We start from the raw sequence: 26,303 nt of genomic DNA, 5'->3' as shown, positions 1-26,303 counted from the left end.
ACAAAGTACAACGACGAGCGTTCTTGTTTCCGGGATGGCGCCGAATCGAGTTCTTACTCACAGCCCGAGTCCAGCGATGAGCGCTGAGCCGAATGACAGCAACACTTGCTTTGCTTGTTGCGTCCCATCCACAAGGTGCTGAAGCCAAATTTGGAGGCACCCTGAGAAGTGTGAGATGAAAAGCTCTGAATGCTTTTTATTGCACAATCCTCATGACAACTTGATAGAATATTTTTTTCTTTCCCCTTTCTAGGCAACAAGAACATGATCAGCTGTGAACAACTCGTCTTTCTCACTGGTAGGTTTCAAGCCCAAAACATTTTTTTGTTCTGCACAACAAGATGACTTAACTTTTGACTCACTTTTTGTCTTAGGTCCACACGCTTGTCGACGCTTTTCTTGCTGGCCGACGACCTCACCACTCGGCAACGAGTAGACTTTCATCCGACTTACTTTGCTGCTGGCCGACCACTTCACCACTCAGCAACGAGCAGACTGTCATCTGACTTGTTACTTTGTTTGATTTGTGATGGTTTTCTCTGCAAAAGAAATAAAGCTTGTTTGAAATAAGAACATTTGAACTCTTAACTTCATTCTTAAACATTACAAAAAAAATTCAAAAGTTTTTGTATAAAAAAAATCTAGTTTTTTTTCCAGATTTTTTTTTCAGATTTTTTTTTTTTTTTTTGGTCAAAATTCCCCAAACCCAAAAAAAAAAAAAAAATTCTACAAAAATGTCGAAAGTGGGCAGGTCAAGGCTGGAATAATGCTCCATGATTGGCTGACGGCTGTGGAAGGAGGTGGAGCAAGAAGAATGCAAGGCTGTGATTGGTTGAAAAGTAGGTGTGTCTATGCAAATTAGGTGCTCAGTGATTGGTGGGATTTGAGGTGGGCGTGACTATGCAAACTTAGAGCTATCTGATTGGTTGAAAATGTAAAAGTGGGCGTGGCTATGCAAATTGGGGCCTTCTGATTGGGTGATTATTTGTGGGCGTGGTTATGCAAATTTAAGATGCGACGTGATTGGTCAAATTCAAATCGGGCCGGGTTTAGGGGCGGTCTTCGCAACACTTAGGTTTTGGCAGGTAAGTTTGACTTTGCAGGTCAAAGTTGCACCTCCGTTACTACATGGAACACAAGCCTTTTACTGTTTCCCTCCATCTCACATGAGCCAAAGCTCGATGAACTTAAAGATTCGTCGGGTTTTGAGTCATGGGAGACAGAGAGGAGTAGTAATGTTACGCTTGTGTCCACAGCAGTAGTGAGTGATGTGCAACTCTCACCTCAAGCAGCCTTTGAATTGTTTGCCACTGCAGCGACCACCATGATGAGTTGGCGGCAGGTTGACGAAGAAAACGCAAAGACTCCCATTCAAGTTGAACAATTTATTGGACACAAAGATGACATGACTATTTGAAAGCATTTGACCAGTCAACGTTTGTGTGGGCCAATTCAAGTTGCACACACAAACATTGGATAGAAGCAGCTTAAGTGTTGCGTGCGTGATGTCACTTGTGACACACAGCGCGTGAGCACAGCTGACGTCTCTCAATGGAACAAAAACTAAGTGCCATGCACATGCACAACATCATCAGCACAGACTTCTGGACATGTTTCAAATGACACTGATGTGAACCAACTAAGTCAAATAGACATATATTTTTAACTAACTTGGCCCACATTATTGTCACTTAAAAACATGTCAGAAGCGTCTGCTGGCGTTTGTGTCGTGCAGTAAGTACATGACGCACCAGTTTAAGTTCAGTGAGAAAGGTCGGTGTACTCGCGTCCACCTTGTGGTGCAATGTGACATCACACATCAGCTCCTCAAGAACCAAACACAGTTCACTACTCACATGTGTCTAAATGCAGGTTGGTGTCCCTTCCGCAGGTCCCAGAAGTCTGTCGGCTGCCCCTTTGGACCCGAAGCCTCCTCGGTCTGGTCGGGCGGAAAAAGCAAAAGCAGTAAGTCTATTTGATGAGATTTCATTCACCGAACTGGACCGTCCTTCTTCTGCACAGACACACAGCAACACAAAAATTAATACAAATCATCCTCAAGGGCTCAGGTTAGAACTTAATTGACAAAGACAAAAACAAAGGACATTGTCACTGCAAATATAGTTATTTGCAAGATGCCCTCTCTGTTTGTTTTAATTTTTGTAACCATATTTTTATTTTATTAACATTTTTTTGTAGTTTTAGTTAACTACAATAATCTTGCTAACTGGCTTTTAACATTTTTAAACACAAAGAGGGGTTAGAAACGTCACTATATTTTGAAAAAAGTTGCTAGGTTGTAAACACCGAGTGGCCCTTTGCTTTAGTCAAAAAGCCCCAGGTTGTCAAGGTAACTACACACCTTCCTTTAGACACTTGAGAACTATTTTTAAACTGAAAAAAATATGTTTACTTTAAGACAGAAAAATAACACTATCATTATATTTCAGGGTCCTTAAATATTTTCTCAAATAAATCTAATTTTTATTTAAGCTAAAATCATATTTACAAAATAACGTGAAGGCAAAGCACGGTCGAGGGAAACAAATTGTGACCGAGTTTTTTTTTCTCGAGTTGTCTTCAATGTTCAATGTTCGATAGGAAAACATGCGCTATAGCTAGTTCCCCTTCAATGGACGTAGCAACACTGCCCCCTGGCGGACAACCTCTTAACACCTGAATGCTGCTAATTGCAGTCTGCGAATATATCTTGAAACGGTTATTGACGCAAATAAACGCACGAGTCCGCCGATCAACAAACGCACATTCGACACGTCACACGCAAAATTTAACATTTACAAAACAACACAAGACAAACGCTTTCCTCTATTGACAGCCGAGTGCTCCTTGTAGGCCTCTTTAAGACATCTGAGAACTGTTTTAAACGGACGACAATTTGTGTTTCCTTTAATTCAGAGAAATCACATTCATTCTTTTTAAACATTAAACACTGTAAAGAGAGTAAAAAAGGACCTAATAAAAATATACAGTATATTTTAGGATCCGTAAATATTATCTCAAATAAGTCTAGTTGACACGATTTAAGCTAAAAACATATTTTGAAAATAACATTGTTTACATTGTATTGTTTGCTTAGGTTATAATTATTCTTTTTTATTGGATTTTGTATGCTTATATTGGTTGATAAAGAATGTTTGAAAAAAATAAGAGTAAAAAAAATGTACGCGTTGAAAGGCTATCCCTCCTCAGTCCGCTAAGGGGCAGCGTTGCAATCTACATTGATAAGGGAAGCGGTTATTGTCTCAAATAAACGCACGTGTCCCTAATTGCAAAAACGAATATTCGACATTTCACACGCAGAATTATTTACAAAAGTCACAATAAATGCAAATAACATAAAAAAAAAGCTGAGTGCTCCTTACGGGCATGCTAGCCGACGACCCAACGTGTTGCTATTGTTTGTTGATAATGCGAGCGAGTGCACCAGTAACGTCGAGAGTAACAAGAAACAAACTAGAGGGCATAAGAGTGGCAATTACGCTCCTAAATGTTGTCCATGCATAGACCTAGATATGCAAAAAACAAAAAGACAGTTTAAAAGTGTTTAAATTACTCACTGAAACACAGCTGATAGTCACCGGAAAACTTTCCTTTTGTCCTTCTTATCCATCTACGCTTTTTGCCGGATTACGACCAAAAACATTGCGCTCCTTTACCCTGCCTTTCGTCTGGACTATTTACAGTTTTACACGGCATGCTTGCAGCAATGTGTACGCGTGTGGCATTGCTCAACATAAACAATGTCTTTTGTCCTTTAAGACTTTCTATACCGGGGTGTGTCGTCGTAACCCGCAGGGCAGGCGAGGGGCGGGGCGTTTCGAGGGCGTGACGTACTTCCGGTTTGTCTTTCGCAATGCTAATATGACTATGTGCTCGGTGTATTTTTTTATTGTTTAAAAGATGATAAGACGTTCCATCTTAAAAAAACGGGTCAATAAAAATGAAAAAAATCATACACAACTCAAAGTCGCCAGCCATTAGCAATAGCGCGCCCTTGTATGTACGTATCAGACAATTCCTCCCTCTTGTGGAGGAAAAATGCATAACAGCATTTAAAAACCATCGCCCTTTTAATCCTCTATAACTGCTGTTAGAAAATAAAGGCAATATTTTTTTTCACGACTTCCATCATGATATAAACGGTCTATTTTGTGAATATAACTGAAATAAGAGTAAATGTCAACAGGGGGGGTGTCACCAAGCAATTTTATTGTGGCAGCAAAGTTTCAATCTTCAAAACTCCTTCACGTTTCAACCTTGTCTCTGCTTGTGTCTCGGATGCGTTTTGCAAAACACAAACAAGCGGCCCCTTCGTCGCACGAAGAAGCAATCTTTGCAGCGCCTCTTCAAGGAAGACTTTGTCTTCATTCCGTTAGAAGGTTGGATGCAGGGAAGATGCTGACATTGTCCCAGCAAGGATGGTCCGCACGCAGCAGATTGGATGCGGCTGATTCTGGCTGATGACAGACAGTGAGGTCCTGTACTGAGGCTGTACAAACATCGGTAGGAAGCAACCGCAGGCAAATAGCTCCAGGTTAACCGATTCATCTGGGTCACCTGGCGAGTCAAGGAGGCTGCAAGCTGCATCAAGAGGTGAGATGCCATTTAGTCCAAGCCTAAAACGAGGGTAAGAAATAGGGAGGGGGGTGAATAAAGCTTTCCATTTCAATTAATGACCATCACCAATGAATAGCGCACAAAAAAAGTGAGTACAGTGAACCCCCGCTACTTCGCGGTTCACCTTTCGCGGGTTCAGTGCTTCGCGGGTCTAAAAAATATTCGGGGGCATTGTAGTTTCGCAGAGCGGCACAAGGGGGCGCTGAAGCGGTTAGACGGCCGGCGTGCGCCGAAGAGGAGAGTGGACGAAGAAGAGCAGGTTCCCCCGGACAGGATTGGTGGCGACGGACACGATCGGGGGCGACGTTTCGCGCGGTTCGGACCGTACCCGAGCTGCGGCCGGCGTGCGTGGCAGTTAAGCCGAAGAGAAACAACTTCCGCCCGGGCACTCGCGCGTCGACATTTTGCTTCGTTCGGGACCGTGCGTGAGCTCCGAAGGAGACCGGCCGGCGTGTGTGGCTGTCAAGCCGAAGAGAAACAACTTCCGCCCGGGCACCGGCGGAGCGCGAGGCTGTCAATTATGAATGAATAAATGAATAAATAAATAAATGAAGAATGCCACCTTTCATTTCACTGTCATGATCCGTGCCTGTCATGCCGCGTGTGTTTTTGTTTTTTCAGCTGTGTGGGCGTTCCTCCAGCGATTGTCTCGCGCCATGCCGTCAGCTGCTGCGAGACACGCTGATTACACTGACTATATTGTGATTATAATAAATATCTTTGTATCACCACCTTTTTTCCCGGGTCTGCGTTTGGAGAGTCCTGTTCAATCCTCCAGTTCTGCTGGAGGATCATAACATTCACAGGGCACACCGGACGGCGTACCAGCAGGTAAAAGTCGAAGTAATTAAATAAATACAAAAAGAAGTAATTGAATAAATACAAAAATAATGGCTGGGGAATAAAAAAATAATAAGTTTTAATAATAATTTGTTTTTTGTTATAACATGAATTTCACTCTCTCTCTCTCTACCAGTATATATATATATATATATATATATATATATATATATATATATATATATATATTTTTTTTTTTTTATAAAGCATTTTTGAAGGTGTGCCGCTACTTTGCACCTATATATATATATATATATATATATATAAAGGTGCGAAGTATATATATACACGGTGTTTTTTTTTTTTTTTCTTGAAGGTGCGACGCTACTTCGCGGATTTTCAGTTTTCGCGGGTGGTGTCGGTCCCCATTAACCGCGATAACCGGGGGTTCACTGTATACCATAAATGCTGATATACAGGGAAAAAATAAAAATGATAAATGCTTTACTTATAATAAACGGAATCCATCCGTCAATACGGCGGTAACTCAAGGTGCCTTTATGCGCCGCGTGACGACTTAATAAGCGTGGTTCATAACTTTAAAGCGGTACAGTCGTAAGGCAGGTGCATCTTTTCATGCAACACCTATGCTGGATACGCATGTTTTATCAACGTGCACTTCAGAAAATGGCCCGACAGTGGCCGACCTTGCGTGAGACATTGTTTCGCGAACCGGGCATCAAATCAAATTTCCCCGATGTATTCCCAAGTAAAATGATACGGAAACAGTACCTCAAATTCGCTTCTGGACGAATTTAAACGGGGTCCACGGCCCTATAATTTGAGTTTTGATCGCCACAACAAAACAACAGCGTTGCAGGGTCAGTGCATGAGTCTACAATCACTTCCGGTTTCATAGGTATTTTTCGGTTCCCCCTAAGCCTTGTCTCGTAGGAACATTCCTAGTCAAATTGGCATTTAAAAATAAACTATAAGACCAATTTAGATATAAATACACCACACAATCTAATTATGATGTGAAATAATAGATATTTGTAGTAAAATAGGTATTATTGTTGTCAGTTTACACCTGCAAGGCATAGTTCGGGTGTAAAATTAAAAATTCAATGCATCTTGGGAAATCATATGTTAGCATCATGGCGGCCGCTGTGACGCGAGTCTCGTCCTTCAGTAAAATTGGAAAGGTTTTTGTTTCTCCTTTGAGACTTTCTACTGTGCCTGTGCTGCGTTACAGTGTGGAGGTCTCCACCACCGGCGAGGCCATCACGCACACCGGCCAGGTCCGTTTACTGGGAACGTGTTACTCCGTGGTGTAAAATTAGCATTTGTTTTAATCTGTCTGTCTGCAAACAATTTGACGTTTGCGTCTAAAATTGTCCACCTAAACATTTCTGTCGTATTAACAAACGTGTTGGTGAAGGGAAGTTGTCGAGGTTTTTTTTTTTTTTACATTTCAATTATTTTTTTGGTGTGTGTGTGCAGGTGTTCGATGCCAAAGACCCAAGGAAGGCCAGATTTGTCGACAGACAGAAGGAGGTAAGACTCCTTTAAATGAAGTCAAATATTTTAACATACGTTATTGAAACTGTTTGTACGTAGCGTGATAGTTCAATTGTATTATTATTATTAACATGTGACAAACCCATGTCCCCTCAAGTAAAAACCCTGCCAAAGTTTAGCTTTAGTCACAGGTGTTTCTACTCAACAGCAGGTGAAGCTCGTCAGTCGAAGCACTTACTAAAGCCAAGTTTTTGCTTTCTCGACCTGTATTTGCCATCTCCCTGCTTAATAGAAAGGTTTCAGTTTAGAATTCCATATTGACATGTAAAAAATAGGCACTTAATGGGGGGGGGGCAACTCTAAATTAACTTTACCAGCACCCTGTAGCGTATGGCCTGTCACCTTTCATTCACATTTTACACAATTGAAGTAATAAATGAATGACAATACAAGCTTCATTTCCACCAAGTCACGTCCATGTAATACCATCCGCTTAATTTGCAGGAATAACCCAAAGTTTATGTAATGCAAATTGTTATGGAGTCAATCTGAATGTGTTAATCTGTGGGGAAAAGGTGTCAATGTTAAATATAAAGGGCAAAAAAAATGCTATGATACATTTCAATGATAAAAATGTCTTTTATTAGGTCAATAACAACTGGGCCATCAAGTTGGTGGCTGAGGAGAGTGTGACTGACGTTGAGGACCGTGTCGTGTCCTGTGATGGCGGCGGAGGAGCACTCGGTCACCCCAAAGTCTATATTAACTTGGTAAGAATTTGCAAGATGAAATAAATAGATGGATTAGTAGAGAATGTATCTCTGGTGATGAGTGTCCTTTTTTCATTGTGATTCATATGTACCATCAGGAAGTAACCTGTTGTTGCTCTTTTCCATTGTTGAACTGTTGTTTCAGAATATATAGAGAAATATTTACTTACTGTACACTTTTGCCATCACACAATATGATTCTTACAGTCATGCTTTTCCACGAAACAGCCGGTGAAATGTCTACAAATTTAAATCGGCCGTATGTTGATCACAAGCAGTTATCGGTGTGAGCGATCTTTCATTGATGGCGCAGGAAGACGTTTTCTTTTAAATCTATCCACAGAGGAAATATTTTTGTGTGAAATGGTAAGTATTCATACCATAGTTCTGCTTCTGTTTGGTTCCATTCTGGTCAGTAAGATTGACTAACACCTCTGCATTAAAGTAACCCCTAATTTAGTCTATTTTGCTAACTAAACACCTGTAACTAGTATTCTTGTTATGCAGATTAACTTGCAGTATTTATGAAGTGTAATAGTTTAAAACACAGAGCTTCATTATAAATGCAAATATCTTTACCATAAACGCACTAATTATTGTTTTGTTTTTTTTCAGGATAAAGATACAAAAGTGGGCACATGTGGCTACTGTGGATTACAATTCAAGCAGAAGCATCATCACTGAATTCACCATCGTCTCTTTGCTTCCCTGTAGAACTTGCAATATTGGTAAATAAATTATAATCTGTATACCTGAGTGTTTGCGTGATCTCTCCAGGCCTGACCGTATGGAAAGTTATTTGAGCTTTTTTTTTTTTTTTTTTTCTTCTTCATTGTGAACTTGATGACCACTTTAAAGTCAATGTACAGCATTTGTTTGACTTCGCTACTTTGGTAATTCTGTGCACACATATGAGTATCTTAACATATTTTTATTTTTTTTCTCAAATTCTTAGACAAAATTTATGTTATTATGTTGTGGCAAAACTAAGAACAAGGTATGAACTCCAATGTTAGACAATGGAGCCGTGCAGTATCACTGATTCATGCAGTTACCCAAGGTGACCACCTGGTGTCAGCATTGTTCGATATGTTTAACTGCAGGGCTGTTCATAAGTATTTCCCAACCTTTCTTGAGCCAAGGGACCAATTTTACATTAGAAAAAAAAAATCACAGGACCCTAAAACCAGGGGGAAAATGACACGGGAATTATTTAATGAAATAGTATTTTAATTTTCTTAAAAATTTATCTAATTTATATATTTGTCTGTATTATTGTTGTATTGCACTGGAGAGGGGAGCCCTCTAATCTCGTTGCACACTTGAGTACAATGACAATAAAGGGATTTCTAATTCTAATTCTAATTCTTCTACTCTGTGTTAAATCTGGGCTTGGTTAATTAACTCCAAAGATGATGTTCTCACAGGAAGCGATGACCTACTCTGTTATCTGAATAGCAACAGGTGGCTACCCAGAATAAGTCTGCCTTCTGCAATCTAATGGAAGAGCAAATTGTTGTTTTTGTTGTCGCATGTGGCTGGTGTGGATAAAAAAAGGATGTATTTGTACTGTATAAACAAAATCATTTTCTCCTGGTGGTAAGACAGCTGTCAAATGAAAAGTAAATTGCTGCTTGTCCATGTATTGGTGACACACTATTTGAGACATTGTCTTCAATTCCTAACGTCATGTGGTATAAAAGTCTTTCCGGCTCTGAAAACCCCTTTTTTTTGAGTTCTTAACTTGCCCTGCCAACAATCGGCACTGCTCCGTTCAAACTGCAGGACATCAGGGCCGGGAGATAAGACACAGCCGTGCGGAACAATGCATGTTTGAAGAAGATCATATATATATTTCTTCAGGCTTATTCTCCACAGACCTGCGCATGCCAAATTGGCCCGCACTTGCACTCCAGACAGCGCGAGTCTGCTCTGTCCCCAGTGATGCAGCCGGTGGAACTGCATTTTCCACACCATAGAGCTCAGGTTGGGGGGGGTGGGGAAAAAAAAAAAAAAAAGAGTAGTCAGGCTGATATAATTGGCCCTGGTGACTTGTGGAAGTGAGGCTTGTGCTTGTAGTTAACCTCATCTATAGTCTGACTGCTGTGGATGAGTGAAGGCGCAGGGAGAGGTGCATTGTTAAAAATGAGGCAGGCGAGCCGGGTCCATGTCAGAGTTGACTGGTTGGAGTAGTCAGAGGTGGCGCTTGGTTGAGTTGCAGGCTGTGCCGGGGGCAAAATTCTTTGGATGAAACTGAGCATATGAATTGCGCTGAATGAAATAGCGCTTACTTTTGGAGCGAGATTTTAACTTTTTAATTATTTAATCCGGCTAAACGAAGCCCACAGCATAGCTCACATCTGTCACGTACCGGCTCGTCATGAAGGTGACGTGGTCCTCTCGCCAACCCTGGGGCCCGCAATTCCGACTTTTTGCACATCATGAGACCGTCTGAGCCGACGGTTCGGACATAGAACCGCTCAAATGAGGCTCTTATTATATTAAAAACTCCTCGATAGATCATGAAGTAAAATGCCAGGGAGTTCCTTCACAAAAACAATCGCTCACTCTGTGCAAAACATTCTCCTCATCGCTGTAATTGCCCCATTAAAATATTTCCCCTTCAAGATGTGTCATTTTACAAACCCCTCGGCTCATTATGAAGCTGCCTGCAGCCAATTATCTGAACCTCCCTGTCTGGTGACCAAAAAAAAAAAAAAAAGTGGTGTCTTTGGGTAGATCTAGGCGCAAGCCCCATCCTCTTCATATCCGCGCTCATTGTACAAGGCGGCAAAACAGAAAACTGACCTTTGGTCATTGTCTTGGGGCGACTCGGCTGAGCTCCGCTTTGGAGTTAGGTGACAGAGCGTCTGACCTTTTAGCGTGGAAATAATGACTTGTTCTCGTGCCAGGAGCCGGGAGGGGTGCGAGACACTTCTGGCGACATGTGACAGTTTTTTTTTTTTGGGGGGGGGGGTTTGCACTCAGCACTTTGATCGTCCTGGAAAACCAAAGTGTGTGTGTGACAAGACACAAGAGACTTGAAGCTGTGTATTTGTATGCCAGCCTGTGTGTGTGTGTGTGTGTGTGTGCGCTCGGGAAATGACAGAAGGTGTGGACGGGAGTAATTTGAACTTGCCAATATTTTACAGCGCTGAAATGATGTTCTTACCAAAAACTGGGTCAGAGCATGTAGACAGAAACTTGAACTTGCATTCGGCCTCATTTCGACTTTTCAAGATGCTATTAAGAGCCCTGGAAAGTGAGTGCTGAGCTCTCGCTGGTTAGGTAAGCTCTCCTCAGTTTGTGCCTGGAGCTGAACTGCCGGGAAGAGAGAGAAAGCGAGAGATCTCATCACAGTAACGAAAAGTGCCTTAACTTTCGCTTCAGAAATGCATTTTATTTCTTTTTAGGGTGTGACTTGTTCCAATTAATCGCATTTCTACGGGCAAAGTACTCAAGGCTGCCATGCAATTCAAACCGAGCCTTCATAGGATTGTGCTTACGGCAAAAAAAAAAAAGTAATTTTCATTTTCCTCAGTGTCATTCCCGACTTAATTCACAGAGGAGAGGTGGTGTGAGACAGACACGTAAACAGTGGCGCTTACATCCCCCGACCTGTACCGCAACTTAATCACATTTTATGGCCCAGGGAGCAAGGCTGACTGCTGATTGTCTCACTTTTTCTTTTTTTTTTTGTTTCCACAGAGGCAAGGTGACGGATGCCAAGAGGATGGAGGGAGGGTTAGAGAAGGTAAAGCGGACGAGGACACGATGCTTCGAGGATTCCCGGTGGAAGTGTGAAAGGTCAGTGCGAGAACATTTGCATCCCCCGGGGTGAATAATTTGCAGAAAAAATGAGAATAGAGTCACCCAAAATGCAATTAGATGCAACAGTAAGGTAAGTCGAAATTATTCACTTACCTTAGCTCAACAAACTAGTGAAGAATTTCTATCATTTCTTCAACCTAAAGCGAAATGGCACCCTCGCCTTGTTTTACGTCGGCGCTGTCAGATTGCTTTTTAATGCCCTTAAGTAAATATTGAAAAACACTTCTATTCTCGAGAGGAAAGTTCCGCCTCCGACAGGAGAGAGCGAAGGCGAGTGTGCACTCACAGCTCTTAACCCCACTCAGAAGAGGGTCAGCCTCTTATCTGGATGCCATGTGATAGCCTTCATGACTCCACTTCTTCTTTTCAAGTCTTCTTTTAAATTCGATTCTTCTGTCGGCTGTATGACACGTCGGGTGAGTGAGGCGAGAGGGGGAAATAAAAAAAAAAAAAGCGCACATTATCACCACTTTTGCATCGCACCTAACGAGACTCTCTGTCGGCGAGTTGAGGGAAGAAAAGTTTACAAAAAAAAAAATAAGAACTTGGATGTCATTATTTATCATCTCGGGTCTTATTTATTTATGAAGCAGAAAGAGAATGAAATTCTCGGATGAATTCATCCTGAATTATTTAATGTAAAATGGTTAATTCCATACAAAGCCTGGGAAGATCCCTCCTCTGTTCTGATAAATACTTTATCACTGCTCCTAAATCGAAAACAGAAGAACAATGGTGGGGTGGGGGGTTGGCGGGCAATGTTTCTTGTTGTGCTGTGTTTTTAAAAAAATGCTACTTTTATGTGCTTTGAGTGCTAAACTTGACAGTCCCCCCTCCCCCCATGCCAAATTTTAAGCAGATGGAACTACATCCCAATCCGCCATTTAATTCCAATAATGCCATCCTTATTGCAATGGTTTATTTCGATCATGTCTAATTGTTTGTATTGTGAAGTCACCGAAGTGGAATACGCGTGCCACTCGCTTAAATTTACTTAAGTTTTATGAAGCGTTTTACTGGCAGAGCGTTGTCTCGAATTCCCAGGACGCCAAAGTCAAAAGATGCCTAATGAAAGGGGACGCATGGCCGATTGCAGCTATATCTGGAGCTCGGCTGGAAGTGGCATCGATTTAACAATTTAGCAGCACCCTCCTCTGTGTGTTTCCATTAGTCACGGCTGAATACAATCCACTTCCCCCATTTCACTTGCTTGAACCACACACACACACACACACACACACGTACTTGGCCGCTGAGGTACAGACCACATTGTTTTAGAGGATTTAAAAAATTTAGGAACGATACAGGTAAACTAATTTAAGGCTACACAGAACCTATATTGCATTGTTTTATTCTTGTGGCTTTGCGTGTGTGTGTGTGTGTGTGTGTGTAAAGGTAAAATAAATAAATAAAAGAGTTGAATTCAAATAGCCATAAAATGAAGCCAAGTAAAGTGACTTCCATCCATCGATTTGGAATTCCGCGTAGCCGCACTCCGGGTTGCGCGTGAGCTGACTTTGGGTGAAGGCGGGTTACGCCCAGCGAATCGCAGGTCGACTAACTTTGCATCACTTTTCCATTTGTCGCTAAATATTTTGTATTCCTCCAGTTGCTTTAACTGTACTGTGCGATTGAATGTCATACACTGCCTTGCGATTTCTCATCAATGTCGACACTTGTTTTTGAGCTCAGTCTAACTGAAAAATAATTTAGCTTTTCTCTCGCAGACTCCAAATCCAAAGCGTTTTTTTTTTAAGAGCTTTCCACGACTTTTTGCGTAAAAAGGCGACTGACCGTGCGACGTTCTTTAGTCGAGAAATGATTCTGAAGCGTTTACAAACTCTGGCTCATGTTCCTTGAAGTGTAAATGGAGAGCTTTTCCAGAATCATTGTGTTCCACGAATCACCGGGAAGGATTCAGTTGTAGTGTTTTAATAATCTCACGGCATGTCTGTTACTGTGTTTGGAATATGTGTCAAACTATAAATTATGAACAAGATCAACAAATGATAGACTCTTATCACTGTCATACGGTCGAGTTCCTTCGGGACATTGAGGTGAGTAATCTGCCTCCGGAATCTTTGTGCGTGGTAGCGGTGATACACAACAACAAGGTGGATTTTTTTTTTTTTGTGAAGACTCCATCGGTCACGACAGCTACATATGAACTTTACATCACAAAGTCCAGCAGCCTTTGAAAATGTCAAGTGTTGGGTTGACTACGACAAAGATGTTGCGGATCTTACAAGTTCAAACGGTTGTCCTAGCGTTCCGCCGCTCACGGCCGCATCATTCAAGCCTTTCCATGGCGCCGACGCTTTTGACTGCTGGAACGGCGCGCCGTGGAAAACGCCGTCCACCCACTCCCTGAGCGTGTCCACCGGCGATTCCTGCTTCCTGTCCGCTTTGGGTAGCGCCATGTTGGACGGGAAGCCAGGAGAGGACGAGCTTGTCGACAGCATACATGCTGGATATTCTGGCTCCAAGCTGGGATCCAGAGACGCCGCCGTGTTGGCGATGGACCAGATTTTCGGTTTGCTGTCTGCGCCGTGCACATCTGGCATTGAAAAGAAGGTGTTCTGGTCTTGAACCGTCGTCACTTTGGGGAAGTCTGGAGACAATCGGTCTGAGCTGTGCAGCGGCTCCGGGTTGTACGCGGCGAGATGACCGCGTGGAATGCTTGAGTCGACTTCATTGTCCTCGGGTAGATACTGCGGCTTTGGTTCGCAGTCGGACACGTCCGACTCCAGGAGGTCATAGTCTTCAAGATCGCTTTGCAAGTCGGCAGACTGTTGATCTTAGAAGCGCGATAATATCGACGTTTTACAAGCGGCACGCATTTGGAATGAAACTTGAATTTATCTGAGAGCCGTTACCTGCATGGTCTTTGTCTCCTTTAAGTGACTTGTCTGCTTCGTCACTGTCTTCATCACGGCCTCGGTCATCCGAGCTTTTACAAGCTCGCGGCGACCACGTCACCTTGTTCTCCTTCTTCAGCCTCCTGCGGGCATTGGCGAACCACGTAGACACCTGACCAAGTAAAGGGATGCATGTCAGAAAATGAGTGAAATCACACACTCAATCCCCTTTGGCACTTTGACAGCTCGAGAACCTTTTTCACCTTTCCGAAAAGCTTAAAAAGCTCTCTTCGTTTAGGTTGTAAGGCTCAGAAAAGAAGTCGTAATGGACCTGTCCTGTTAATATCGTAATTTGTGCTCACTTGTGTGAGGGTCATCCTGGTGATGATAGCCAGCATGATCTTCTCTCCTTTCGTTGGGTAAGGGTTCTTCTGGTGTTCCTGTAGCCAGGCCTTCAGGGTGCCGGTCGTTTCCCGGGTTGCGTTTTTACGCCGTGAAGCTCCTTCTGCGGAGGAGTACCTGAATAGTTGAAGAATCGTTAGAGTTTGGCAAACTTATCCATGAAATTAATTCCTGGTTTTGTATAAAAAAAAGCTCTTTAAATATCTTTAAATATTGTGATATTATTATTATTATTATTATTATAATATGCACTGAAACATATTGGGAGTTTTTTCTAAAAAATTTTATTGCTTTTTTGAGCCATGTGAGAGGAGCAAAAGTTTACAAATGACGCTCACTGTAATGAAACTAAAAATAAAAAATAATAAAAATAACTATGACATTAAAACTAAAAGACTCATAACCTCTGGGTTTTTTTTCTTTTTAGATTTTGCGGGGGTTTGTCTTGTAATTCAGTGCAATTAGTGGGCCATCCAAAGTGATGCCTTATATTTGCAGATTGCAGTTCAGAATTCAACAAAGACAACAATTAAATGCATACTTACCCATATCTGTCATAAGAATAATGACCAAATGTGTATTCATAAGGATAGCAGGCAGCCGTCTGAGAGGTCCCCATGTGCACAGATGCCGCTACACTTTTAGGCTGTAAAGGTCCCTGCAATTACAGTTAACACATTCATTCTTTAATTGAATCCATTTTATCTTAAATTGTACAGTCAATGTGGAACTCACTCTCGAATACAGAGGTGTGGTGTCGCTGGCGCAGGTGTTATAGTAAGCTTGGCGTTTTGGGTAAGGGCTGCAAACACCGATGCTGCTGCCAGAGGTGAGCTGGTGGCCCGGGGAGCGCAGCGCCGGGTGGGACGGAGGCGATCCCGGGTCCAGACAGCCGGCTAGAGGGCTCGTGGTCATCAGAAACTTTAGAAACAATGGCAGAATCATTATTTTTATTCTCTATGGTTGTTTCTGTCATAATCTAAATAAACGCACTGTACCTGTGGCGGGGTGGAGTAAGAGTATCCCAGTTGAGAGTAAGCCATGGCCGAAAAAAGAAAATTAGAAAAAAAAAAGTCTGCTTCTGAGTTTAGTCCAAACCTACATAGACATTCTGATAAATGTATTCATAAAATAACGAATTTTACTTCCATCTATTCCCTAATCCAAAATTGGTCGCTGGCTGTTACGCACAGCAAGCAGACATTTGCGCACCACTTTCATTTCCAAAACGGCGATAATTAGAGTTTAAAAAAAAAAAAGTAATTTCCCCGCCGGTCCCAGCATCTGCTCCACGCTCTCCGAGCTGTCACAAGCTTCGAGAGCGTCCTTGCTATCACGAGATCCACAGCGCGAGCGCATGAGTGGGGGAGATCAAACCAAGAAGACCTCCGCGCAACGCTCTTGCAATTTAAGGCGCGCCTCTGTGACGTCACTCCGGACTCGGAGCGCGTCGTCCCGGGCTCACGTGAACACGAGAATACTCGCGTAATTAATTCTCCTTATTTCAGCTTTTATTCAAGAATAAGGAACCACGCAGGATATAGCTCCGGGCGTAATTAGAATGTCATCAATTCCCCCCTTTTATTTTTTCCAAAATCAACACACACATTGCTTTGACGAGAGAGGGGGAACGAGATGCCTTGACACCACATTGACACAATATGATTGATGACTACAACCTGGTATTAGCATAATCGTTTTGCCCCTGTAGTTGAGATAACTTGTCACCATGGAGAAATCTCCCTGTCATCAACACATTCACGTCTGGGAGGGGGGGGGTTTCAACTCCCATATGTAAGCAAATTAATCAAAGAATAAACAGCCAGCATTCCCTTGAGTAAGCACATTTACCAAGTGAATGACTTGTCATGTTTTTAATAATAAAGCCTTAAACGTTTTGATCCGTTTTTGATCAAATTCACACTTTTTACTCAATGGTGCAATATTCACCTTGTCACAACTTCAGATATATATTACCCCCCCAAGGTAAAATAAATTGCCCTAAGAAGCTATTTATTTAATTGTGTTAGTTCTGCCTCAGCATCTTATGTACACATGGAGAACGTCTAAAGGAAACTTCCAAAGTATCGAATTTAGAAAAGAATGCCGCAAAAAATGGTTAAAAGTAAAACGGAGCGAGGGGATGTGAAGGGGGTAAAAGGCCAAAATATTCCCAGTGCAACCAGAGTAATGCAGGAACAACAGAGATGCATCACCAGAAAGCATCCTCGGCCCCACCGGAGAAAGGGGAGGGGCCGAGGCTGCATCTGTGTACCTTCCCTTGATTGACATTCCATTTGTCCCGCAAAAGGTGCTCATATAGCGAACACGGACTAACTGTCTCCACGCTCATCTGTGCTCAAAGATCGGAAATGAAGTTATCTCCATGCGCCACCGTCGCCCGTCTTTGCACAAAACAGATGCCACTCAAAGACAATGGCAATTTGTTTGGCTTGTGACAACAAACATGAGTGGGTCCTCGGTTGTATTCATTGGGAAAAGTTGCGACGGGCCGCGTCTTCCTATACACAAAGAACTATTCAAAGCTTACATTTTATTTCTCTCATTTTGAATATTCAATGAGCTACTTATATATTAATATACAGTGTCTTTATAAATTTATGGAATTTCTCCAGTAAGTATATATATATATATATTTCTTAAGTCCCTGCGTTCGTTAGACCGTGATTATATCTTTCTGATCGTGCTCCCCTCGCATCAATCATTCATTCAAAAAATGCTCCATGAGAGAGAAGGACGGGCAACGCTGCATTCTTCTTTTACCCTCCGTGCATCCCGCTCCAGCTATTATGCAGGAGGTGGGACAATGGGGTTAATGATAGAAGCATGTTAATGCGCGAGGAGGGCGGCGGCGAGGCGCTGTGCATGTTGCAAATGTGAGAGAGGCCCAAACAATTCCAATCACAAGTTCCTTCAATCACAAAGCAGCGCATTTGAATATTTTCTACCTTAAAGTCGGGGATCTATGCAACTTTAATCGCTGTTTAACAACGAGATGCTTTTTGAGCCTTTGTCTCATTTTTAGCTTTCGGTCCTTGGAAATAAATCTCAGTGGGTGGGCCGGGAAACCAAACAATAGCGAAAGAAAGTCTCCGATTTCGGTGTGGTGATGCGCAAGGTAACACTGCGATTATGCACTCATTTTTAAAGAAGAAACGGTTCCTTTGCAAATCTGTATAACAGGTCCAATAGTTCTTATTGTTTATAAAACTCGAATCAAAAGAAGGCTTCTTACGCGTCGGGCGCTTTGATGTCGTCACGAACGTTATGAGTTACCAACATGCTGGAGTAGAGCACAAATTGCGACTGTTCACTGTTAAAATCAAGCATTGTTTGCTGTAAACTTTTGCGAAGGGCAAAATAAGTTTACAGTTCAAACTGGCGAGTCACATTTTACTCCTCTGCTTCTTTCATCTTTCTTTCACTTTCATATGACTTTAAATTGTCACTGTAGGGATATTTTTTTTATTCTTACTATATATATATATATATATATATATATATATATATATATATATATATATATATATATATATATAATATGAGAGAAAAAAAATCTGAATTCAGATTTTTAATTCATAGTATTTCCTTCTAGACTGTCCAAGTGAATCACCAGACCTTAACCCAATAGAGCATGTATTTTACCGACGAATGCGAGAAACCCCCGGAAGCAAACAGGAACTGAATGAAGCTGCAGAAAAGGCCAGGAAAAACATTTTAAACGTAGAATACTATAGCCACCACACACATTTTTATTCAAGTTATGCAGAACGTCATAAAATAATTGAATCGCAAACTGCAGTCTTTTTCTGACATGTTTTCATTCAGACCGTGGCATCCATGCTGGTGGCATTGTTTGTTCTTATCGGCGTTTGTAAGCGTTTTCCCGTCCTTGGTCATTATTGTTATTTATGTGCATGAAATTAAGAAACAGAAAAAAAAAAACTTTCATGTTTTCCATGAATACTTTTGACCCATTATTCACTCCTCCCATGGCAGACTTTGTGTCGCTGCGCCACTCACCCGTTTTGCTCTTTGCCTCTTCAAATGAGAGTTGCAACGGGGTCTGCTTGGGGGCTTTGTCACTTGACCGAGCACATGATGTTGTTTCTGTCTTTGGAAGAAACAATTAGTTCCCAAGTTTCCGTGTCATGGAAGCCCTGAGTCACAATTTTTTTGTTGTCTCTGTGGGTTGCCGTGTTTGTAACTTTGGTGACAACGTATTAGAGCTTCGCACTTCCTAGAAAGTGGGGATCTTCAAAGTGGTGCACAAATAAAAAAAAAGAAGTCCATGCTTCTGGCTAGCATGCTTTGCCAAATCAGCTGATTGAAAACAATTTTCTCTGGTTTCCTCTAGCGAGTTATGAGTTAGTCGGCTCTCAAAGTATGGTTGAGGTTTCAAAGTTAGTTGGTTTGACAAGTTGTTACTCTAAAAAGATTTACATTGGAGCAATTTTTTTTTTTTTGAACTATTTGAATAACACTGTAACACTTCAAATTTCCCCATTGTGGGACTAATAAAGGACATCTTTATCTTTATCTTTATCTTTATCTTTAAAATAAAACATTTTCATCTCAATGGCCAGATGCGCTGTCGTTATAAAGTTTTGATACTTTGCGTCACTGAGTACTCAAATGCACGTGCTGACAAAAAAGTTTTATTGCTACATCCCGAATTACTGACAAAATACAGCTTACCGGTAGTTATGAGTTTATCGGAAGAGACTAACAATTTTTTAACGCCGCAGGCTAGTGGTATTTCGGCTGGCATGAGACACAAAGCATTTACCACAAATCGTCGCTATCAACAGCAAACAATTTTCTGGAATTAGTCATTGGATGGGAAATATCTCGGTTCTCCGAATCTGTTGCGGTCATGGTTCATGCTTCGAGGTTGACATTTTTTTTTCACGTCATTTCTGTCACTGTTGTGTGGCCTTATTATTTTCTTTAGTAACCAATAGTATCAATTCAAATTTCCAAAATCGATTCGATACACAAGGGCCAGATGTGATTTTCGATTCACATTAATTGATTTTCGATTCCACGCAGTACCAATTTTACTTTAGAATGAAAAGCATTCTTAAAAGAACCAATGCTGCATTTAGTACAAATTTACTATATTTATTGAACATGACTTGATCAAAACGATAAATACATCTGCCTTCATGCTTGTTGGCGCTGACTTCACTGCTTCCATTTGGTTTGGACGCGGTGATTTTGTCTCGTGCCAAGCTCTCGCGTGACACGTGAAGTCATGCCATTTATGGGGAAAATGTTATTAAAGATATCGATAAATAGTTTTATGACTAGGGCTATGAAAAGGGAAATCCATTAGTTCCAAGTATTTATGCTTTGTTCCTTCAAGTTCCCACCATTCAACATAAATCAAACGATGATAACACTTGGCGAAAGTTAACAAGTCAGAAAAGATTGTGAGTGATGAGGGTAAATTTTTGTATTTATTTTTTTAGATCTGGAGGGGAAAAGCAAATGAGGATAATGGATGAATGGTTAAAGGGATAGTCTAACCATCAGTGACTGACAAAGTCTTTCTGGTGTTCAACACCAAAGCTGACTTGACGTGGTCCACATAAAAAAAAAACAAGGTCGCCAACACACCGCGACCGCCGATATCTCCTGCTTCCTGCAGCTCTCGTCTGATGGGATCCTCATGGAAGCGGTGCAGATGCCGAACTCTTGAGCGGGATACTATAAATGCCCCGGCTTTCCTCATCAATGATGTAGCATCTGGGAAGAGAGACAAGCTAACCCTCTTAGCCGCTGCGCTGTGTTAGTGTGCGTATGTGTGAGAAAGACGAGAAGTGAGACAGACAGAGGCAGAGAGGGAGGTTTAGGCTACAGGCAGCTCTTAAGAGTGCGTACAGTTTGCGTTGAGCCCTGGGAGGACTGTCGTATTCCTCCCGATCACTTCCACTTCATTACTTCTGCAGCGGACATACATTATTCTGCCCTTTGAGCCTCAGTCCACAGGGACCGATACAGCCATTAACAAACACTTAAATCCACCTTGAAGCTTCCGATGATCCGCCGATGATCTAGTTTCACTTTTTTGTTTGGGCTCATTTTGATATTCAAACATTTTATCCCTCTTTCTTCTTGTTTGCATTTCACCTTTAATGACACTCGTATTCAGGTCAGTCGAACTTGCAATTTAATCATAAGATACTGTAAAATATTTTCGTGGAGGCCCGGTGAAGTGAATTCAGTGATTTGTTTCTGAAAATATTTGCACAATTTCATGTTTGAAGATAATTTCTCAAAACCTGTACAAAGACTTTGAACTGTGTGGTTTATAGTTGAGCAGTGCTGGCTTTCAGCGCATTCAGCAGACACTTGCAATGCTTGAGAGCGGTGAGAACGGCTTTTTCTCCTTTTTTTTTTTTTTTTTAAATTTTCCTCCACAATTTTGAAGCCACATTTTATTTGTTAGATTTTTTATTTTATTTTATTTTTTTTTTTATATCAATTTGGCGGGTTTATTAACAACGCTCTTTGTGGTGCCTCATATTTAATTCTATTGACTGCACTGCAGAGCTGATCTTGTTTTCATTAATTCAATGTATTTTTTTTTTCTAAAAAAAAAATGGGACCTCACCATACTGACCGCTGTTTCCAATTCGATGATTGTGGCATGGTGACAACTGACATCGCATGCCTTCCTGCTTTGGATGAGCAGTTGTACTTAGAGCTCAAGTGCCACCTTGCGGAAGCTTGAGGTAATACAACAAGACTCTGTGCGTGTCTGTTACCCTCAGGCAGCAGTGGGCTCAGCTTGCGTTGTTATTGACCCAGGGTGAAGAGGTCACGCTTAATTTTGTAGCCACGCAAGCACTAAACAGCGGCTCCACTTGTCTCCACGCTTGGATGACGTGGTTCCAGATTTCATGTCACACGTCTGAGAGGACCTCCCAGGGCTTAAGGCCACCAGCGGCGTTGCGTTTTGAAAGGGATAAAACCTCTCGACTATTCCAGCTTGTCTGCCCTTCCCCAGTGATCATCTCTTTGTCACATTTCCCACTTTACACCACTGAGCGTCACATCTCCTCATTCCACATCTCCCACGAGCCTCGCGTTGTGTGCCATGCCTGATCGTGCGCCATCAAACGCAACTCCGCAAAGCAAATGCTCTAAAAACCCCGGCGACTGACAGGGTTGAATGCGATCGCAGTCGATTAAGTGCCTCTTCCTGCGGAGCTGGCACTCTCCCGCGAGAGGAACGGGGGCAATCATAGCTTCAGATTGGCCCGGTGGGAACAAGAGCGCTCGTTTTCTGTGTCCACTCCAATCACATCAGTAATGGAGAGGCGGGTAAGCATCTGTGACAGTGGGAAACTAGATCTCTGCTTCCCACCCCTCCTCTGTCTGTGTGCGAGTGTGTGCCTCGCAGATAAACACTTGGCAGGTTGTCCCGTACTACCGTGCGTGTGCATGAAAACGCACACACGCGCACACATCCAGAGTCATGTGAGTCCTCATTCATCTGCCCGAGTCATTTAGGCTAATAGAGCTTAATGGAGTATATTAACCCCTGTCTATCTTCGAGACACACGCACACACACTGGTGTGTGTCTAGGTGCATGTCTGTCGCTGAGAGAGGGAGGGAGAGAGAGATTGACGATGTGCGCCTTTTCATGTGTAATTACACCGTGAATTTATGTGCCCTTTAGTTATCAGTAGTGAAGACTGTAGACTTTTCGCGTTGCCCTCTGGACAACACACGAAAAAATATAAAAAATAAAAAAAACCCACATTGGTATCCTGTCATTTTCACGCTACAGCACTGGTGTCCAACTCGAAAAGTGGCCCTCGTAAAGTGATCAAGTGTGTCAACTTCATATTTTTCTTCACTTGTACTAGTTTTTAAAGTGGAACAAAATGTGATTTTATTGTATTATTTTTTTACTGCTGCCAAATTGTTGCAGCAATGCAGAATAACAAGCACCCCAAATTAGTTTCACAGTCGATCATGGGGCGATCCTTCCAATTCTGTTGAGAAGAACTCACCTCAGTACTTTACGGCGAATATTTCCGTTTCGTTTTATTTCTGGTTTCACACGCTTCCCCCTCTGAATCCTCAATGTATGCTGAAAAAAATATTTGCTCCAAGAATCCTTAGCCCCCTCCTCCCGACACACGCAAAGCAATGTTGCTCCATACATGCGGTCGAAGTACATTGTTCCCAACTGGCTGAAAGGAGCCAACGGTCCGAAAACTAAAGCACAAACCCTCCCCTCCTCCCGATGTGCTTCTTGCCTCCGATTGTGGCCTTGAATGGATCGCCATCCACAGAAAAGACTTATCACTGCCTCCCTTTCATCGTATTTGCTGTGTGTATTCCCCCTGTATATTCGGCATTGACGATTTGTCTGCAAGGTACTCGCAGCTGCAAGCTAACAAAAAGCTCAGGCTAAGAAGCAGCAGCCTGTAAACTTGCTGCATTGTGGCGCTTGTTGAATTACCCATGAGTTGTGATACTTCGCCTTTGTGCTAAACGCTTAATTCCACTAATCCCGACGGAGGAACAGTGAATGGTGCAAAGTCCCTATGATATCTTCCCGAGGCTAAACATTTGCTCACTTATGTATACACACGAATACACGGGGTACAGAAATGATTCTTTTGACGACATTTCAGAAGATTTAACCCAGTGGCCGGCTTATCCCGCAATGACGTGAGTGGGCAATTTTGTTTTGGAATTTTTTTATTTTTTTTTTTGGTGTCAATAAAACGCCCACTATATTAACGGCTATGTTTATTATCTTCTCTTCTCCAGAACCTTTTGACATTGTTCATCTTTTCTTCTCCTGGCCCCCTGGAGGTCACCCTCTGTAAAACCTATTTGGCAATCAAACACATGAGCCCCGTTTTCCCTCCTTTCTCCACACACCTCCTTCGCCTTCTTTCTCCTCGTCCTGCCGTCATTCTCCACCCCTGCCCGTGCCTTTCTGTGAGTCTGGCCCTCTCAGCAGGGCTATAGAGCCCTAACTTGTCTACATTTACCCCCCGGGTTGGATGACCAATGAGGCCATTGCGCCGGGAGTCCCTCCTTTTAGCCCCGCGCCATTCTCCCCGAGTCAGCTCATGCTCTCTGTTTTCACGACCTCTGACCCCAGGCCATGGCAACAGTGGCAGGAATGTCAGGAGTGATTGGCAGGATAAAGAAGGCAGCCCCTCTCTTGTGCGCAAGCGGATTTGAGACACTTTGAGGGGGGCGAACAATGGCGGATTTGGGCTTGATTGGATCACAGATGAGCTGATGACTGTCAAAAGAGCACGTCGTCTTTACATAAGCCTGATTATCTCCTCAGCGGAGAAGAGAGCGAAGGTGCTGGGGGAAAGACCAGGGAGCTCACTCCCATGCGGAGCGCCTCGAAAGGGGATAGAGCATCACACGAGGGCTCGTCTACAGGGCCCGCACCGCTCTCATGCACCGGGGGCCTTTTTTTTTTTTTTGAACAAATCTATTCACACCGACTACGGGGGCCCTCATACATGTGGCTATAGTCGACCGAGGGTGGGAGAGTGAGGCGGCCGACACACGGAGGCCGTCATTGTTCAGTCCGTGACCATCCCATCAGCGCAGAGAGAAAAGGAAACGAGGGAACGATACAGAGATGCTGACAAAAAAAAAGGAGCAGTGGGACAGGCGAATCAAAGACAAATCCCTTCTATAATCTGCCTCTTTAATAGGGATTAGAATTCACCAAAGAGCCCATATACGAATACTAAAGCGCCAATGAAGACTTTATTCACACTGAGAGTTTGAGGGGCTCACGCAACCCCCCGAAAAGTCCGCCGAGAACGCTCGCATCCCAGTGCGCGACGGTGGCCGTTTTTTCTCGCTTCTCGCTCTTCCCAGCATGCACCAGTTCTGAAAAGTTTCGCCGCAGGTTGGATGACAAACTGCCGCCATGTAGTGTGAACTTAAGGAAGTTTCTAGCAGCTCCAGCCAGGAAATTCTAATCAAATATTGGATCTGCTCACTTTTTTTTTTTTTTCATTGTGCCTCCTTTCATAGCGCAACTTGTTTTTTGGACATGCCGTGTAAGCGATGAAAGGCCTATTTGATGTCATTTTCAGCGCCATCATGCAACCGCTCACTGATATCCAAGTTTGAAAGAATAACATATTGTTTGGGTTCTTGGAAGGACAGTCGCTCGATCTGGCTGGTATGAAGTGCAGGGAGAAAAAAAAAAAAAAGAAAAAAAGGGAGGCGCGTATGAGAGAGCGAGGGAGAGCGAGCGGCTAATATTCTCCTCAGCGGTGCCGATGGCAGTCTGTCAGATTTGGCAGAGGAAGTGAAAATGGCCTCAAGTGTCTGGCTTCCTTCCATGTTGTTCTCACATCAATGACGGCTCTCGCTGCGCCATCTCTCTGTTGCTCTCAACAGCTAGGGTGTGCTGTTTATTATCACTTGTGTTCTGATCCAATCGCTCATCGCGCACGCATTGATTGGATCTCCAAACCCGACATAAATGTACTTCTTTACACATGACTAAATACTTGTTTGGTTTTTGCTTTTAAATATGCAAGTAATCATTTTTATTCGTAAATGTTCATCATAATTTTTTTTTTTTTTTTTTACAGAGCGCATATCGGTTAGTCAATAAATTTGTATATGATAATTTCTTTTATGATATATTTTAGTGGCGACAAATCCTGCTGTGTGAAACATTTAAGCCACAATTTTACATGATCTCAAATTAAATAAAATTCAATTTTGCGGACGTGGCCACTGAATTGAACATGAAATTCAATCAAACAGAATGAAGCTTTTTTTTTTTTTTCCTCACCCAAAACTTTTCAAATACGGTACAGTTCAGTTGTATTTAACTTTGAGGTACAGTACAACACTGTTGCATTTAAGCTTTGACCACTCATACATTTTACTTGAATCATTTAAATTATTTTCTATACAAAATGTAAGTGTATTAATATTCAAACAATAGAAATATCATCACAGTTACAAAGATGTTCTTATCCTCACTACAAATAAGTTTACCTTCAATAAGATTTTTTTTTTTTAAACGGATCGTTAAGTACTGCACGTTTGCCATTTCAGTTTTAACAACCACTTTTTTGTTCTTGACAAGAGTATATTCGTATGTTTGATCCATCATAAAGCTACGAAATTAGTTCCTGGCAGCCGTAGCAAACGTCTGCATGATTTGAAGTTGATGCGCACGAAAGCCCAACCGAAAGTGTTGGCACAAGTTTCGACATGCTTCTTTTGATACATTTGTCCATAGATATAATCGTGTAAATTGAATCAGGTAGACCAAAGCAGTCTTAACGTAAAAGGCGACGACGCATGGAAGCAATTTGAGCAGATGAAATGCATATTGTAATCCGTTTTTGTTTTTTTTCTGTGATGTTTGCTGCTGTCTTCCCTTTGGAAAGGCCACGAGGACTGTTACATACGACGATCGTGTGTTAACTTGTATCAGAGTGAGGGGGC

At 42.3% G+C, this 26,303-nt stretch overlaps 3 protein-coding genes and 2 long non-coding RNA genes across 6 annotated transcripts in view; 2 read left to right on the top strand and 3 right to left on the bottom strand.

Moving 5' to 3' along the window:
* The first annotated feature begins 54 nt into the window (after positions 1-54).
* LOC148321510 (uncharacterized) lies at positions 55-573 on the top strand. The gene is made up of 3 exons (XR_015846733.1): positions 55-170; positions 254-298; positions 375-573. It is a non-coding gene; the product is annotated as an uncharacterized LOC148321510 (long non-coding RNA).
* Positions 80-3,808, bottom strand: LOC148321509 (uncharacterized). The gene is made up of 4 exons (XR_015846734.1): positions 3,579-3,808; positions 1,857-2,014; positions 363-539; positions 80-161 (listed from the first exon to the last, which is right to left on the bottom strand). It is a non-coding gene; the product is annotated as an uncharacterized LOC148321509 (long non-coding RNA).
* A 402-nt stretch (positions 3,809-4,210) lies between these two features.
* mrpl36 (mitochondrial ribosomal protein L36) lies at positions 4,211-6,354 on the bottom strand. Its single transcript, XM_088278664.1, has 2 exons — positions 6,211-6,354; positions 4,211-4,637 (listed from the first exon to the last, which is right to left on the bottom strand). Exon 2 carries the CDS (start codon positions 4,624-4,626, stop codon positions 4,273-4,275), a length of 354 nt encoding a protein of 117 aa, XP_088134790.1. The 5' UTR covers positions 4,627-4,637; positions 6,211-6,354; the 3' UTR covers positions 4,211-4,272.
* A 36-nt stretch (positions 6,355-6,390) lies between these two features.
* ndufs6 (NADH:ubiquinone oxidoreductase subunit S6) overlaps positions 6,391-26,303 on the top strand; it is a 71,542-nt gene continuing 51,629 nt past the window's right edge. Inside the window, exons 1-4 of one of the 2 annotated variants that reach the window (XR_015839424.1) lie at positions 6,391-6,719; positions 6,922-6,975; positions 7,587-7,709; positions 11,418-11,516. Coding sequence is in view for 1 of the 2 variants with exons in the window: in XM_088278662.1 (XP_088134788.1) it covers positions 6,546-6,719; positions 6,922-6,975; positions 7,587-7,709; positions 8,325-8,393 (420 nt within the window). In the remaining variant the exon portion in view is untranslated. Of the gene's footprint in view, positions 6,720-6,921; positions 6,976-7,586; positions 7,710-8,324; positions 8,459-11,417; positions 11,517-26,303 lie in introns of those variants that run through there. The other variant, XM_088278662.1, reaches the window with a different exon arrangement.
* irx4b (iroquois homeobox 4b) lies at positions 12,911-16,162 on the bottom strand. Its single transcript, XM_088319309.1, has 6 exons — positions 15,799-16,162; positions 15,536-15,721; positions 15,346-15,458; positions 14,761-14,917; positions 14,417-14,570; positions 12,911-14,337 (listed from the first exon to the last, which is right to left on the bottom strand). Exons 1-6 carry the CDS (start codon positions 15,841-15,843, stop codon positions 13,760-13,762), a joined length of 1,233 nt encoding a protein of 410 aa, XP_088175435.1. The 5' UTR covers positions 15,844-16,162; the 3' UTR covers positions 12,911-13,759.

The sequence above is a fragment of the Idiotropiscis lumnitzeri genome, chromosome 16 (assembly GCF_059441095.1).
Source record: "Idiotropiscis lumnitzeri isolate Australia: NSW breed Sydney's pygmy pipehorse chromosome 16, RoL_Ilum_1.0, whole genome shotgun sequence".
In the NCBI taxonomy this organism is placed as follows: Eukaryota; Metazoa; Chordata; class Actinopteri; order Syngnathiformes; family Syngnathidae; genus Idiotropiscis; species Idiotropiscis lumnitzeri.
Note: the sequence above shows the minus strand (reverse complement) of the source record. Positions and strands in the feature narration are given on the sequence as shown.

Coding starts and splice junctions, on each gene's coding strand:
- mrpl36 (XM_088278664.1), bottom strand. CDS start 4,626: ATGGCATCTCACCTCTTGATGCAGCTTGCAGCCTCCTTGACTCGCCAG.
- irx4b (XM_088319309.1), bottom strand. CDS start 15,843: ATGGCTTACTCTCAACTGGGATACTCTTACTCCACCCCGCCACAG. Junction 15,722..15,798: donor CTTACTCCACCCCGCCACAG/GTACAGTGCGTT, acceptor TTGTTTCTAAAG/TTTCTGATGACCACGAGCCC. Junction 14,338..14,416: donor AGGAGACAAAGACCATGCAG/GTAACGGCTCTC, acceptor CGCGCTTCTAAG/ATCAACAGTCTGCCGACTTG.